The following is an 18271-nucleotide window of genomic DNA, read 5'->3' as shown; positions in this document are numbered from 1 at the left end:
TTGATGCCATATTCCCTGGCTTGTATTTCCTATCATGATTGCCTTGATAGAGGGCAGGTGCTCACAAGGAAGCTATCAAATAAGAGTTCCAAATAATGAAGTTGAGATCATCCTTTCATAAATTTTCTGGATGCCATCACAATTTGGTTCACCTTTTTTTATGGAATAACCGTTTTACAGATGATATCGGAAATGTTCCTTATGTCATTACTACAATCCCCTTCCCTTTTTACATATGTGACCTATCGAATTAAACTATTACCAGGTTTAAATGAACAACACGACCTTCTGCTTATCCTTTCAGAGCACCGTTATTACTGCTGGTTTTTGACTGTCCCACTGGTATCTTTCGCCCCTCTTTTGAGACTTCTGAAGGATCACGTTAAGAATATTTTAAAGACGAAAGGCACGTCTGGCGTACTAAATTATAATCCTAGTACCTTTGATAACTATTTAAAGAATCATGGTTAAATGCTTTCCAATTTTACCCTTATGCTAGCCGAAAAGGACCATTTGACGTCTAACGGCAAAAGGCATTACTACCCTCATTACTAGACTGAACTTGTCGACCTGGAACTTAATTCATAACACTCAAGTAATATTAATCATTTCAAAATGAAAGGGTCCAGAATTGAGTATTTTTTAATCAACGGCATTGTCCTATGTTAGTTATAAATAAAGCTGAATTCTTTGATTCACAGTTTTTACGAAATATTTTAAAAGCTAAGAAAACTGTATCTTATAATCAGCATGACTTTATCAGATGACAATACCAAAAAAATACTAAAAGTTCAGGCTAAAATAAGGCTATACATAGTTATATACTGAAATTCAGTCACAAACCCATGATATCGCAGGGGTGTTCTAGTACATCTTAATAAAAGTGTAAGGGGTGGTAGAAATTGTGGGGTACTACACTTTTTGTTAAATTTTGAAAGTTTAAAATCATATATGGTATTTTTGTCTGAATTAAATAAATTATTTGTATTTTACTACTCCAGTTGCCATGGTTGGATAAAAAAGATATTGGGAGATAGTTTGGGATATTCTGGTGACTGAAAAACAGTAATTGGCGCAAAAGGACTGCTGCCCTGGTTTTGTACCAACAAAGACTGGTAGTTTAAAAGATATGTTAACATGTCAACTTAAAGCAAAGTAAAGAAATGTTATATACTGTACACCATTATTGTAATGCTCAGTTAATTATTCTTTTGCATCAAATATTGTTTCAATTATTTTTCTCAAATTGTTTTTCCATATCGCAGCCAGCAGAGCATTATTCCATGGAAGATGGTTAAAGAAATCTTCAACCAAGTCAGAAATTCTGCAGCTTTACCAAGAAAATAAGAAAGGCAAGTTTATTTAAGACTAACAATTTCTATACATTTTCTAGTAATATTTGATAAAAATTAAGAAACTTCTTATTCTTCTTCCGAATACAGGAGCAGTGGCGGATCCAGAACCAGGGGGGAAGGGGGGGGGCGCTCCAGTCGTGCTTCAATGATTCCCTATATAATCAACCAAATTTTTCCCACGAAAGGGGGGGCCCGGGCCCCCCAGGGCCCCACTGGATCCGCCTATGGGGAGAAGACTCCTAGTTAGGAGTGTAAAACTTACCGGGAAACAAGAAACAAAACTTCATTTTTTACATGCAAAACACTGAATTATTTTACCTGTTAAATATTTAAAGATACGTGTACCAGGTATATCAACAAGATTTACTATTAAAATTATAAAAAGTAAGCCTACAGATTGAAATATTACTTCCAAGGGGAGACAATTTCAACCAAGATTTGTTTATTCAATAAGAGATAACTCAGTAAATTATTGAGATTTTTGTGCAGTTGAAATCAAGTCATTATTCTTTTACTTCTTTTTTGTATTACATCTTTATAGGAATTTTACAAACTTAAGTGTTGATATAATACTAATCTGATTTATGTAGTAAGAAATCAAAACAATATTTAGTAAATGTTATCTTGACAAGTGAAATGGATTTGTAAAATATTTAATGTATCCATTTTATTTTATTTTTAGGTTCTTTCAGTGAGATGTTTTCATGTTCTTGGCAATAAACTTGGTTGTCTTATACAGCTTATACAAAGGTATGTACCAGTCTGTTATTTTGTTAAAAAAAAATATATCTATTTTTTTTATAAAATTTCTTTATTGCTCTAGGAATATAAGAGTTGGTCAGAAGTCTACTCTCATTTATCAGTACCACTACATGAGTAAATTAAAGGATATTTGTTAATTGCATAAGTAATTGCTGTGTTGCTGGATAGCTGTCTAATCCATATATTCTCAACATGTATTACCTTTATATACTATAAACCAATTTTTGATGATGAAGCATTTTATATTTTAGGTTAGCATCACAGCTTGTCCATAAGGATAGAGGCTGGCAATAGCCACTGGAGCTGACCTTTATGGTGAGAAACAGGAGACAGATTAATGAACTATTTATCTAATAGCATGTCAATGTTGATTTTTACCACTATGATAAAATTAAGAGATGCAGTGTGATTGCCAATGCAATGAGTCAATTGACACATATGACAAAGATTTTAGCAACTCATATCACTTTACCACCTTCAACAATGAGAAAAAACCTATACTGTATTGTTAACTATAAAAGTCCACAACATGAAAAAATGAGAAGCGTAATGGCCTGATGCAGATTTCTTGAAATTTACACGGGGAATGAAACGTAAACGCTAGAAAAATTGATATCACAACCTTTTTACATCCTTAGTCTAGTATGTATTAATTTGGAAGAAAAAAAACAACACACATTTCTTTTTAAATAGATTTTATTTGTCTCACATAATTAATAGGTTTAAAGGTTTAAATGTTTCAGCTGCCATCGGTTCACTTCTGTTTCTTAGTTTGTGTCCAAAACGGACGTTGATTAGAGAAGCTCAAGATTGGACGTCGATTAGAGAATGCCAAAAAAAAAGGACGTCGATTAGATAGACATAAAATTGGCCGTAGATTTGGAATGTTATTTCATTGTGTCGTCAGGTTTGGACGTCGATTTGAGGAACGGACGTCTATTAGAGACCGGACGTCGATCTGAGTCTTACATATATATTATTCTTATTGTTTAATGTCCAGATAATTATTCTCTTGCATTAAATAGTGTTTCAATTGTATAGTTATGACTGAGATATGTTTAAGAATCTATATTTCTTTTTCAGGTAACTTCTACTGTGGCTGCATAAAAGGTTTGTGGTGGATAACTATAACAAAAATACAATGTAATTCAGACAATTTTTGTGTATGCACAACAACAACAGACCATGGAGAAAATGGCAACTCTGACCTAAAGCCACAGCAGAACCAATAGCCAAATGGATTCCACCGGTAGAAGCTAGCACTAAACAGGAAATAACTCCAAAATTTAGAATCGTAGCAGCACCATCTAAATACCCAGCCTAAACTCTGGTTAACACATAAAAGACACCAGAAAAATCAACCGTAGATGTACTGACAGAGAATACTTACACCTCAGCAATCCTGAAGATTAAGATGACGATGTAATATGTGTTGAAACGGCAGGATTTCAGAAATACAGTACAAACCACCACTGCTATTTAGTGGAAGAAGAACATACATACCAGACTACCAGTAGTTATAAAAAAATACCAGTAATAATTGAAGGATAATTGAATGACACAAGTAACAGTACGAGGAATATATAACATCTTCACCAGTGGAAAACAGTGGACAATGATATTTTAATTTCTAAATTGTATTATTTTGAAAACTTTGCAACTTTATTAACATATTCTTTTAACTCAATACATTCAACACATAAGTAACGCATACTAAGAGAGACAATAGATAGAACATTATGATGTAAAAAACTTTAACCAAATTAGTGACATACAAAGAGTTGAATAAAACTCAAGTTGATTACTATATTAAGGTGGTACCTAACACTACAGGGAGATAACTCTGTAAAATCAACTAAACATTTAAATTACGTTGTGTTGTTAAGGGAATATTAAGCTGCTCGATTATCAAAATAAGTGCTTGTCAAACTGCTATATAACCAGTGTAATTTTTCTGATAAGACGGTTGGTTCAAATTTTTTGAAATTTTTATATTTTGTCAAAGGGTCAAAGTTAATACTTTGTCAAAATTTTATGAAAATTAAACGAGCCAAATTATATATTTCTTTTATAGATAGATCACCTTTGAAAAGGTTCATTTATCATTCTGTAAATATATACATGTATTGGGTGTTAGAAAATGCTCAACAAATTTGGCAACTCAGCTTGAAGTTGGAAGGTTACCAATAGAAAATTTTATTTAAGTCCAGTCTCTACTTTATTTGGCTAGGCAGCCTAGGCTACACACTAAAGATACTAATCCTCTTTTTAAAGAATCATTTGAAATTTGTAAGATGTTAGAAAAATGTTATCAAAAGAGGAATTTCAAATAAATATAAAAGCCTCTATAAAACTAATATTGAAAATTTATGTGAACATAATAAACTTTTTCTCTACAAAGATCTCAAAACAGATACTGAGACAGAAATTTACTTGTTACATTCAAACTTTGAATTTCGTAAACTTATTACGATCCTAGTCTGTAACTTGAATTAGGTAGACATAAAAAATTACCACGAAATCTTAGATAATGTAATTTTTGCCCTATTAAAGATAATTGATGATAAATTTCACTTCTTCTTTCATTGCGTAATAAATAAAAATTTAAGAAATAATTACTTAACTGAAAATGCTTCTCAAAATCCCAACTTTATGAGTTGCACTAATAAAAAAAGCTACAATATATACTTAATCCATCAAATTTTCAACATGTACAAAGTTTAGGTACCTTTTTAAAACAGTCAATGGAACTGAGGTTAGGGGACTCCTAATATACCAGGGTTAAAAGTTTTGTGTTATATTATTATGTTGTAATTGGTATTTTGACTTGTCACTATATTTCATACTTGCAACAATTGATATATATATACATTTGTACTAGTATATATACATATGCATGAGTGTATGTTAGTTTTTTTTGTTTTAGTTTGTCACAAACGTGTTTCATTTGTTTATATGGCAATAAAGATTGTTTATTATATTGTTTGATTTGTTTAAGCCTAAATATTTTAGGGGTAGAAGTTATAGTAACTAGATATAAGAAGATGTGGTATGAGTGCCAATGAGACAACTCTCCATCCAAGTCACAATTTGTAAAAGTAAACCATTATTATAGCTCAAAGTACAGCCTTCAACATAGAGCCTTGGCTGCTGAAATACCATTCAAACAGGAAAACCAACTGTCTAATTTATATAAAAAACGAGAAATGAGAAACACTTATGAAACACATCAACAAACAATGAACATCAGGTTCCTGACTATGGACAGGTGCAAACAAATGCAGCAACGCTATAATAGGCGCTTAAAAATACTGGTCAAGTCAGTTTTTTTTACAATAATTGTTTAAGAGTTGTGGCTTGCCTTTGAAAAGGGTATTTCATATATTTCTGGGTGATAGTTTTAGTCCCACTTGTGATTTTTGTGATTTTACTTTTGACCCAATCCTTTGAAATTGTATACACTATTGTGGATCATCACAATGCAGTTTAAGGTCTATTTTTTATGGTTTTTGTAGACTTCTGTCACAGAAAGCTCGACATAGGGATAGTGATCTGGGTAGCGTTAGTTAAATTATTAATAGCTTTATATTTTAGAAGGTGGAAGACCTAGATGCTTCATACTCTGTATATAGATGTCTTATGTTCCTTCTTTTACATGTCCATTGTCCTTGACCTCTTTTTCATGGTTCAGTGACTACTTGAAAAAAAAGTTGAGTTTTTGTAATGTTAGTTTGTCTTTTATTATGAGATATAGGATAACAATATTTGGTATGTGTGTACCTAGCAAGGTCATCATGCCTGTCAAACTTTTTTCACTTGACCCTAACCTCAGTTCATGGGTCAGTGAAATAGGTTTAGTTTTGGTGGTCAAGTCCATATCTCAGATACTATAACCAATAGGTCTAGTATATTTAGTGTATGAATGGATTGTAAGGTGTACATGTCCAACTGGCAGGTGTCATCTGAACTTGACCTCATTTTCTTGGTTCAGTGGTTATAGTTAAATTTTTGTGTTTTGGTCTGGTTTTCTTATACTTTATGCAATTATTATAGGGACTAAGTTCTATCATATTTGGTGCATGGAATGATTGCAAGGTGTATATGTCTAGCTGGCTGGCAGGTGTCATTTGACCTTGACCTCATTTTCATATTTCAGTGGTCAAAAGGTAGATCCGGTAAGTCCTGATTTTGGCCTCAATTTCAGGTTCATCTGACAAAGATTTTGCACACTTTTTAAACACTTTAAAAGAGACCATTTCAATTGATTCAATTAGTTTAAGTGAAAGATCTCAACTGATTTTTAAAATCATTAAAAGCGCTCCGATTCTAGCTGAAATATGAAAAATCTATAAAAATTATCACTTTTCAGATGTTTTTTGTCAAAAATGAAAGTGGACGCAGGGTTGGGATCCCGCTAACATGTTTAACCCCGCCACATTATTTATGTATGTGCCTGTCCCAAGTCGGGAGCCTGTAATTCAGTGGTTGTCGTATGTTTATGTGTTACATATTTGTTTTTCGTTCATTTTTTTACATAAATAAGGCCGTTAGTTTTCTCGTTTGAATTGTTTTACATTATCTTATCAGGGCCTATTATAGCTGACTATGCAGTATGGGCTTTGCTCATTGTTGAAGGCCGTACGGTGACCTATAGTTGTTAATGTCTGTGTCATTTTTGGTCTTTTGTGGATAGTTGTCTCATTGGCAATCATACCACATCTTCTTTTTTATAGCATCCGTGCTCATTCTCAACCTTTATACATGTTATGTTTTATCATCAAATACAACTTACATTTCAATATTAAGAATGAACACAAATGTGGCCACTATCATTTAAGACAGAAACCGTCTAAAATTCAACTAAAATGCTAAAATCGTGAAAATTTCAGTAATTTAACATGACTCAATGATGCTAGTACACAAGAAATGTGCATTGAATTGTCAAAAATAGCCCATATTTATGTAGCAGAAGCATTCTACTTTCCAATAAATAACTAACAGGTTTCATTTTAATAATGTTGTAAAACTGCTATAATTTTGGACCTACTCCTTTAAGTTTTTGACTTTTTGACTTTTTTCTTATACTACTACTGTATATGCAATAGGTCAACTATATTTGGTCACTTTGGTGTATGGAAATATTTTATGATGTACATGTCAGTATCACAGGTTTTATTTGACCTTGACCTCATTTTCATGGCTCATTGCTCAGTGTTAGGTTTTTGTGGTTTGGTCTGTTTTTCTTAGACTTCAAGCAATAGGTCTGATATATTTGTTGCAAGGAAGGAATGTAAGCTGTACATGTCTGCCTGGCATGGTTCATCTGACCTTGACCTCATTTTCATGGTTCATTGGTCAATTTTCATTTTCTTGGTTAAGCTTGTTTTTTAAAACTATAGGTTGCAATTCTGTAAATATAGACAATGCAATTTGCCATAGGAACTTGGACCTTTGCAGCTAAAACTGACACTTTTACTAGGAAGTTTCTTGAAAAATAACATCCCAGAAAGGAAAGTGTATATGCACTTCTAAAGACATGTGACAGAGTTGTCAAGCCACAACAGTTTGGGTCTCATAACTGGGGATTTTTTATCATTTTTTTTGGCGTACCCAATGTTTTTTGTGTGTTGAAACTGCATATCCTGTGTAGCCATTTTTACTTGATAATAATAGAAGATAAGGGGTTTTCAAATTTTTATTCATCATATATATTTTAAGATATGTAATAAGAAGTTACAATAACAGAACAATATAAAATTTCAAACAATAGTCCCTATGTTGAATGTTTCTTATAATGTTTATACTAAAGCACTAAATCAATAAGTTATTTTACACAACAGTTAAAGCACACTTGTTTAAATGTCACAAGAGAACATGATTTTAAATAAACATATAAAGCACAGTTTTTACAAGAGCAAGAGCTCTAATCATTGTTAAACATTAATTAGTTCAACCACAATTTAAGAAAGTGACTGTTTGTATAAAGCACAAGCTGCTTTGCGGCTTTGACTAGTTCTAGTAGTACTATTTTATCAAAGGTCAAAATATAGCGGTGTGTGGTATATTTTCAACATTAATACGTCCTGAACATCTAAAATTTTAAACTGACACTAAAATTCTATCTTTACCTTCATTTTTGGACCTTATTCGGTGAAATATTTTTGATGAACAATATGAAAAGAAATTAAATTCCAAAAATTAATATATTCTTACTTAAAAGATGGGTTTTTTTTTTTCGTTTTCAAAAGAGCACTTACTCGTACTGCCGAGCCGGCTTCAGCTGGTTGAAATGGGTAACCAAAGTTTGAAATTTTGATATATCTTAAAAAACAGAATTTAAACAATTTTTCAAGATACTTTAGATGTCATAGTTTCCAAAGGTAACATATAATCACATATATTTAATTCTTCCAGTAATTTACAAATACAAACCGTCATTAGTAAATAAAATAGAAACTAAGACGCCAGAATAAAACTTTCTACAACTATAAATAATATGCAGTAAATAATTGGAAGAAACATGACTTTAGAAACATTTGAAACATGACTTTAGAAACATTTGAAACATGACTTTGGAAACATTTGTCCACTTAAATATCTAACTCTGATGGAGGTTCATGGTTTTCTGCATTGTGGAGAGTTGTCATGGTAGCAATGTAGTAAAAATGATCATCACAATTTTCAAAAATAGGGCCATCACTCTCGGTGAATAAATACTGAAAGACATTGGTGTATCACAGTATAATTGAAAGACTGGTTTATTAAAGCTTCTGTTTGCCTGTCTTGGTAGCTGCACAGGTGACACTAAAGTTTTGCCATGTACCCGATACTGAGTTTTTGGATATGTATCACTTGGTGTTGCATCACTATTAGTTGATGAGTTATCTCCCTTTCTGTTATTTTGTTCATTTTCCATGATGCTCAATTGAGGATAATTTGTTGCATCAAGGCTTGTATCCAGGTCCAGTCTATTATCTACAAATATATAGACGTAAAGTATATAGTGTATGCTGTAACAAGAAAGTCTTCTAGTTTGCTATTGACCAAAATTCAATTAGTAAAAGAAAATCTTTAAGGCAGAAAGACTATATAGCACATGATATAAACTATTTTTTTTGGAAAAGGGAATTCTTGCAATCATATCTGCTTAAGAAAAGTTTACAATAATGAAAATATATTCAGTTTATGATTATTCACTAAATATTTGTTTTTACATTTAAAAGTAGATCATTTTAACTTATCATAGTTTACACATATACTGTTTTCCTCAGAAACAATATGATTTTTATCACTGATTGAGAATAGTTTGTTTAAAGACAAATCCTTCTATTCAGATCTACCAATAATATCTTCTTTATATTTTCTTTTTACTTTAGGTTAGGTAAAAGCTTCAAAATAGAAAATAAAAAATTGGGGTCACCGACCTCGTTTTCGATTTAAAACGCCATCTTTTTTATGGAATTAAGAAATCAGGACTTCTAGTCAATAGCAGTGTAATATTTTTTTTAAAGTTGGTATCCCATAAAACTTGTTTGTTCTGTTAACCTAGTTGTTAATACAAACTATTTTAATAATATGACCATTTTCTGAGTGGAAAATAATAAAGATAAGTTGCTATAATAGTTTTCCCGCCTTTTTTTATTGTGAAATAACTATAAAAAAATTAAGTTTAATAAGTTTAATAAAAATTGACCAATAATTTCTCTTTGAGTATTCAACAGAATAAGCGTTATTTTTAACTAAATAAAATCATGAAATAAAATGGAATGGAAAAAGAGATATTTCTAAAAAAAAAAAAGGTAAACAATTTGAATTGGCGGGAATACATTGTGCCAATTCTAAAACAACGTCGAAAGACGTTTGGCCAGTTTGAGCGATATTCTTACATATAACGGACAACACAGTTCTCGTTATTTGCTGTTTTGTTGTTTGTTTGTTTTCAACTACAATAAATGCACATTAATTTACACATGATAGTAATAGGTTTTCAGTCAGTTTCACAGATACGTAATATAAATGCGGTGGTTGGAAAACAATGCATTGTACAAATGTACTCACGAATGCTTCTATTAACAACATTTCTATTCAGGTTATTTATAGTGCTTACATGTCGGTGTTGAACAGAAATTCTTCTTAAAATAGTGAATACATTATTTATATTATTTCATAGTTCAGTCAAAGTATATATCTGAAAGACAAAACAGAACTTTGCTTTCGATTTCATGAATTTAAATTTCGGTTAAGAATGCTGTTCCTTTTTATTTTGATGACAATTACTTAAAATCAATAGAAATCTAAGACCGTGCTTCCACACAATAAAGATCGCCGATCTTTAGTATTGCAAAAATGAGAAAGATCGATCTCCATCGGACTTAAAAATACCACCTCCTGGATTGCTTTTAATATCGTAGCGGCTACATAGGGCTACGTAGATTTATGACTATTGATCGAGTAGCTAGTCTAGCTTCTATCAATATCTATGTAGTAGCTAGGCTTGCTACACATTCAATAGTCAACAATCTAAGTACCCCAATGTAGCAGCTACGATATTGAACGCAACCCTGATATTTGTTTAAGTGTATACGCTTAGATACATCGCGATAGACCGATCTAGAATTCAAAGTGTTTTATGAAGATATAAAAATAAATCTGCGCATGGTCAGTTTAATATTCTTATAAGTAACTGATTTCAGTGTTTCATCCATATTCTCAAATGATTTGGCAGAACATGGAGATAAAAATAAAATAAAATGTATACAACGTTTTTGCGTCATTCTTCTGAAAGATAAATAGAAAAAATGAGATGTGGTATGATTGCAAATAACACAACTTCCCGCAAGAGACCAATTAACACAGAAAATATAGGCCACCGTACGGATTTTAACAATGAGCAAATATCATACCGCATTTACAGCTATAAAAGGTCCAGAAATGACAAATGGAAAACAATTCAAACGAGAAAGTAACGGCTTAATTTATGAACCAACAAGCTTCTGACTTGGGACAGGACCCGTTTCAGTGCTCGACTGATACCGTTACTTATTCGTTCCGTATATGCTAATTACAAGTTGTAATACATTGCAACTTTTAAGAAAAACATCTTCTCTTTTTTTATTTTTTTATTGTCTCTGGTGTTAGCTATTGGTTATTAAAGGTGAAACATCCCTATTAGCGCGAATGTACCCGTATCAGCGCTAGACCAATGCCTTGTAACATATTCGCTTATAACAATTTTTTTCAATTTTTTCTTGCGTCTGGTAAATACTCGGTTCAGTACTTGACTAATGCCCTGTTATTTATTCATTCCTTGTTCGCTTAATATACGTGTGTTACGCGGTGCACATTTTAAACAAGAATGTGTCCAAAGTACACAAATGCCCCACTTGCACTATCCTTTTCCATGTTCCATGGACTGTAAAAATTTGGTAGTAATCTAATTTGGCATTAAAATTAGAAAGATTTTACTATAGGGAATAAATGTACTAAGTTTCAAGTTGATTGGACTTCAATTTCATCAAAAACTACCTTGACCAAAAACTTTTACCTGAAACTCCCACTTTCATTTTCTATGTTTAGTGAACCGTGAAATTGGGGTCAAAAGTCTAATTTGGCATTAAAATTAGAAAGATTATACTATAGGGAACATATTTACTAAGTTTTCAAGTTGATTGGACTTCAATTTCATCAAAAACTACTTTGACCAAAAACTTTAACCTGAAATTCCCACTTTCATTTTCTATGTATAGTGAACCATGAAATTGGGGTCAAAAGTCTAATTTGGCTTTAAAATTAGAAAGATCATATCATAAGCAACAAGTGTACTAAGTTTCAAGTTGATTGGACTTCAGCTTCATCAAAAACTACCTTGACCAAAAACTTTAACCTGAAATTCCCACTTTCATTTTCTATGTATAGTGAACCATGAAATTGGGGTCAAAAGTCTAATTTGGCATTAAAATTAGAAAGATTATACTATAGGGAACATATTTACTAAGTTTCAAGTTGATTGGACTTCAGCTTCATCAAAAACTACCTTGACCAAAAACTTTAACCTGAACGGACGCACGGACGCACAGACGAACGGACGGACGAACCCAGAAAACATAATGCCCCTCTACTATCGTAGGTGGGGCATAAAAATATTTTTTTTATTTTCTGTAAATTCCTCATCTTCAAACCAAATGACTGTTATAAGTAAAATTATTCTGACATTTCTTTGTTTTTAAAGACTTATGACATGTTAATTAAAAAGATAATTAATAAATGTAGAAGCATATCTAATGAACCAAATATTTCCTGGCTTATTCTATTTTCTACGATTTTTTAACGAAATGATTAGACCGATTGTTTTAAGATTGCAATGTATACTAAATGTAAACACACAAGTTATAAAAAGATCGTAAACGAGAGATGCTCTTAAAAGATCGATTCCATTTTGTGCAAGTGTTAACGGGGTCTATTTAACATACTTTCTGTTTTGATCATGCATCTATGGGCATCTATGCATATCGAAATATTCAGTAATGTTGCTAGAAACTCAGTCTAAGTATACTCATACAGTTGTCATACCGTGATTATGAATGGAACCTAGTCCAACCTTTTTTTCTCAAATCAACTATTGATTTTTTTTTCATATGTATTCCTCTTTAATTCTTTATTCCGACAACTTTTAAACACAGGCACGATTATGTTGGTTTTTTTATATAAATATTGTGCACCTAGTACTTAAATATAAAACTTGGCAAATCGGATCAGACTCGGATTTGTCAAATACAAAAACCTACAATCATTATGTTAGAAGCGTATATGTTAACTTCTCTAGATGGACTTTATTTTACACGTTTGCGTCCATGGTTACTGTTTTGTTGGTGTTTATCAGAAATCTAAATATTATATTCGTGTAAAAATGTAATCGCCGTACACATTCAAAATATGTATGTGCAATTTGCCATATCCATATATAGGTATATATGTACGAAATGTACCTTTTGCTATAGATACATTGAATTTTGATGACATGATTGATGATTTTCGTACTTTCTTAATGACTTGTGGAAATATAAATACAATTATAAACCTACCAAAGAGATTGACTCTAAAGAACAGATAAGTCCATACACGTAGCAAATTATGGAAATTAGTATTATATTATAATTTAATTGGCTCAACTTTTTGTTGAGTATCCAGATTTTGTTTCGGTTCTTGACAGCTCGTTTTGTGTGTTTTTTGTTGTTAGATTGCTGTATAGTTGACTTTCTTTTTATTCATATATTTTGTTATTTGCTGTTTTGTTGTGTGTTTCAGCTACACTAAATTCACATAATTAATGTGTATATTTAATTCTGGAACATGTCTATTATATAAAAACAATTTTCATTTTCTTCTCGGCAAATCTACCTATCAAACGATTGTCACTCTCTCCATCGGGTCAGAGGAATAACTCTCATTAACGTTTCAGGTTTGCGGAAACCGCGACGTCATAAACCGCTGACGGCATAGTACTGTTGCGCTTGTATATGCGCAAAAACAATAGAGGGATTTGTCTTTAATGTCAAGTTGCAAATATTTCAATCATATTCAAAACAGGTTTTTTTTTAATTTTAAAACAGTAGGTTTTCCCAGGGGTGTTGACTAAGACAAAGAACAAACATTTTGAGACTCGCTCTATAGGAGGTATGACAGATGGGATTCCGATTGAAAAGATGATATATGCAGGGGGTGAGTGTAGGTCATCAATTTGTTGCAAGCATTTTCTAGGATGAAAAGAACCATGGGATATACCTTGATCATGTTTATCATAAATTTCTGCATCTACTATCAGGTTACTTTCCAAAAATCTCCTGCCCATTAATGCTGCCATTTCTTTAGTTATAAGAATATAATCTGTAGGCAAACCTGGAACTAAAATAGATAATAAAAAAATATATTAGTTTCTGTCCATCATTCTTTTAAATTATTCCTAGACTTCTATAAGTTGAGAGAGACTTACAAGTGTATGAAACTTTGAAGTTTATTAACCATACCCCATTTTAAAAGATTATAAGTGTCTCTATAGAAAAGTTACAAAATAAGATCGATATTTGATATTGTAGAAAATACCACAAATAATATCTGAGGATTTTTTGTACTTTCGACCTTTTATATCCTTTATCATTATCTACGGGAGTTTCGTTTAAACTTTCAATCTGGTAGAAAATGTGCTTTTCTATGCTCACTCACAAACAATGGTAAACATAAAAATAAACGTTGGTTTTCCCGTTTGAATGATTTTACACTAGTAATTTTGGGGCCCTTTATAGCTTGTTGTTCGGTGTGAGCCAAGGCTCCGTGTTGAAGGCCATACATTGACCTATAATGGTTTACTTTTATAAATTGTTATTTGGATGGAGAGTTGTCTCATTGGCACAGATGCCACATCTTTCTATATCTTTTTTATTATTGTGTCTTTTGTGTTGTTTGAGAGATCACAAGAATATGTATGTATACTTCATAAAAACATCTGATTTCATAATGTCAACACAGCAACCATTGACTGGTTAAAAATGTTTTTTAATGGTGTTCCATTGATTATTGTCATCACCCTAACGTTTTGCATGTCATGTAAAAAAAAAAGGAAGACATTTACACATATATTAGTATATCTTGTGTCTGTAATGTTCAAAACCTTCAACTTTTATTATACTCCAATGTTGAAATTAAAGTGTTTTTTCATTTGTGGTACTCATTTGTTTGATATTGATCAACTGTTCGTTAAAGTCTTATGAAAGGAGTGACTAGTGAAAAATAGTGTTTATCCAATTCTTGAACCAATGCATTTATATATCATAAATTTAGTATTCTGTGCATGATTTTATCATTTTTTAAGGATCCATATAAAGTATAATCGTCAAAAAAAATTTCTCACAATCTGTTGATTTGAAAATATGGCAGCTAATTAATTGTCGTGTTTTGAGGCTGAAGTGTACAGATTGTCACCTTATAGTAAACAATCAAAAAAGAAGCATGGATATTGAGTGCAGGTTATTCAGTGTACACCACATTTTTGAAGTTATTTCTTCATAGACAGAAAAAAATATGACAGTTATTCCTTAAATTAAAAACGTATTCATAATTTTTTTTTATTTGAAGTTTCATTTGATTTATAAAAGTAAGTTAATGTTGATTACAACTTTAACAATTCAATACAGTTATTTTTTCTCATGTATTTTCCCATTCAGTGAAATTTGTACGCAGTGAAAATTTAACCTGCCATCATATCGTGAAAAAAAGCCAACACATGAAAAATCTTATATACGGTAATAATTTATATACCACAACCAACAAAATATAGATGAGGGAGAAAATCTGAGACCACTGTTTGACTTACCTAATTGTGAACTCAGTGGTTTAATCAAGTTATGGTTTTCCATTATCCACTTGACAAACTCTGATCTGCTGAAACCTGAAAAACTGTATGATTTAACAACACTAATAAAAACATAACTTCACTTCAGAAGTGTTTGCTTTGCTCTGGGAAACCTGAAAATCATTTAAAAATAAAATATGAGATGCATAATTTCAAAGGTACAGAGGTTTCTGTGTTTATATTCAATCGACATAGGAACAAACAAATCTTTTGAGTTACGTTAATTTCAGAAATTATTGCAGGCTTTTTTTTATTGCATATTATGGTTAAGACTGGTTAAGTATCGCAATAATAAGATCTCATTGGTTGATGTGCCTTTACATCGACCAGTACTATTTTCTAGCTATGTTAGGAAAACACTAAATGATATTGAAATGTTACTTATAAATCATTCATAAGGTCTTTGCTTACATGAAAGTACAGCCAAATTAAGCAAAAAGTTCCTATAACTCCTGTAAAAATCATTAATGACTAGAACACACCCGCGAAATCACGGGAATTAGAGCTTGGTTGAAAGTAATATAAACTGTTGTAGGTAAATTTTTTGTAAAAGATTTTGAGTCTGGAGAATTTCAGTAAAAGATTGCATGTCTGGAGAATTTTGGAAAAAGGTATCAAAATTCATAAGTACTAGAAAACAGCCCTTTACTCTCTCTTGTTTCCAACATTCGTTATTATTTTTTTTTTTCTGTTAAATTCTATCATTTTCACGTTTCTGTACACTATGAACATACGTTTACTATAAATAAAGTGTATTTGCTATTAACTATCAATTTTAAATTTCTTCTTGACTCCTAGGCGATCACTGCTATATTGTATAGAGAGTCTCCATCAAAGCGATAATTATTGTCCTGTCCCTGAGTACTCTTATGAAATTTTTGTCCATGTTTAAAACAGGAAGTCATGTTTGACTTAAAAGGGAAATCGCAGGCATTTTAAGCTTGGTTGAAAGTATGTTAACTATTTTAGGTTGATTTTTTGTAAAAGATTTTATGTCTGGAGAATTTAAGAAATGATATCAAAAGTCACATGGAGACAGGACAATATTTTTAAGCTCTCTCTCTTTTTTTCAAAGTCAGTGATTATTTTGTTTTCTGTTAAAGTCCATTATTTTTGTCCATGTTTAAAACAGGAAGTCATGTTTGACTTAAAAGGGAAATCGCAGGCATTTTAAGCTTGGTTGAAAGTATGTTAACTATTTTAGGTTGATTTTTTGTAAAAGATTTTATGTCTGGAGAATTTAAGAAATGATATCAAAAGTCACATGGAGACAGGACAATATTTTTAAGCTCTCTCTCTTTTTTTCAAAGTCAGTGATTATTTTGTTTTCTGTTAAAGTCCATTATTTTTGTCCATGTTTAAAACAGGAAGTCATGTTTGACTTAAAAGGGAAATCGCAGGCATTTTAAGCTTGGTTGAAAGTATGTTAACTATTTTAGGTTGATTTTTTGTAAAAGATTTTATGTCTGGAGAATTTAAGAAATGATATCAAAAGTCACATGGAGACAGGACAATATTTTTAAGCTCTCTCTCTTTTTTTCAAAGTCAGTGATTATTTTGTTTTCTGTTAAAGTCCATTATTTTCGAGTCTCTGTATACTAAGAACATACGTATCTATATTATAAATATTAAAGTGTATTTAATTTTCTATTAACTATTAATTCTAAGTTTCTTCTCCATAGCGATCACTGCTATATTATATAAAAAGTCCCTTTATACTATAGTAGTATATAAATCATAGTATACATGCAGATAATGGCGAAATAATTGTCCTGTATCCGTCCAAGTACTTATGAAAATTATGTGTAAGTGAAACCAAGGTTTAATAGTAGTGGTTCTTAAGATCTAAATACCACGATATCACGCTCTGATTGGCTTATTTATTTTTCATTTTTATTATCTATCATACAATTGGTTCTCAGTGTTAAAACCGGTAGTCATGTCTGTCTTAAAAGTCAGTCAGATGTTGGAAACAGTGTCCAGACGCCTTTATTTTCTTTTTTCTCCCAAAATAACCCAAACTGAATACTCATAAGAATGGATGACAAATGCGACTATGCATGGGTACCTATAGGACATAGAGTATGATGATTAATTTATTGTGGGAGGAAGAGAAGCTTCACACAAAATGAGATCTTCTCGTTTGATAGTATAGATACCCTGATTTTTCTATTCCTTGATTAAGAAATTCAAGAGGAGATAATCAGCCAAATAGATAAACTTAAAGCTACAGAAAGAAGTTGTGATGACCTGATGATGGTTCCCTTCCCTGATTTTTAATAATATTCATTATACCTACCAGTGAAAATTGACATTTATTAAATTAGAATATAATTCGTGTTAACTAGTTCTCATCGCAAACATCTAGGTGATCTAGAAATAAAAACATCCCTAGGATGTCCGATCACCTTACCTGTGTAATACACCCCACTACAGGTAAATATACAGGTATTCTCATCAGTTTTAATTTTTGCGAGCTAGCGAACAGATGTTCTCGTCGCTGCAAAGTTTTCAACAAAATTAGAAATTTAGTTTTTTTCTATTGAAGACTTCTTTAGATAACAAAGTTTTAATAATATATCGTTTAAATTGAAAATTTAAATATATTTTTGAGCATGGAATCCGATCTCGAGGTGCACGAGAATTCGGAGGAGGTAAACAAAGATACGCCATCTTTTTTACCGGCAAGTAAAGATATGTCCAGAACCAAAACCACTGGTAAGGCTAAGAAAAAGCCGTCAAAGTCAAC

The 18271-nt window shown here is 31.6% G+C and overlaps 1 protein-coding gene and 1 long non-coding RNA gene across 10 annotated transcripts in view; one reads left to right on the top strand and one right to left on the bottom strand.

The window, feature by feature from the left end:
* Positions 1 to 1231: 1231 nt before the first annotated feature.
* LOC139520021 (uncharacterized) lies at positions 1232 to 5095 on the top strand. The gene is made up of 4 exons (XR_011663790.1): positions 1232 to 1352; positions 2038 to 2105; positions 2369 to 2432; positions 3201 to 5095. It is a non-coding gene; the product is annotated as an uncharacterized lncRNA (long non-coding RNA).
* A 3340-nt stretch (positions 5096 to 8435) lies between these two features.
* LOC139520015 (uncharacterized) overlaps positions 8436 to 18271 on the bottom strand; it is a 197624-nt gene continuing 187788 nt past the window's right edge. For 4 of the 9 annotated variants that reach the window (XM_071312389.1, XM_071312394.1, XM_071312391.1 and 1 more), the window contains 3 exons: positions 15484 to 15635; positions 13899 to 14018; positions 8436 to 9092 (listed from right to left, as the gene is read on the bottom strand). Coding sequence is in view for 6 of the 9 variants with exons in the window: in XM_071312392.1 (XP_071168493.1) it covers positions 8761 to 9092; positions 13899 to 14018; positions 15484 to 15526 (495 nt within the window). In the remaining 3 variants the exon portion in view is untranslated. The remainder of the gene's footprint in view (positions 9093 to 13898; positions 14019 to 15483; positions 15636 to 18271) is intronic. The other 5 variants (XM_071312390.1, XM_071312395.1, XM_071312396.1 and 2 more) reach the window with 4 other exon arrangements.

This window comes from Mytilus edulis, chromosome 4 (genome assembly GCF_963676685.1).
Source record: "Mytilus edulis chromosome 4, xbMytEdul2.2, whole genome shotgun sequence".
Lineage (NCBI taxonomy): Eukaryota > Metazoa > Mollusca > Bivalvia > Mytilida > Mytilidae > Mytilus > Mytilus edulis.
This window is presented reverse-complemented; position numbering and strand designations above follow the sequence as displayed.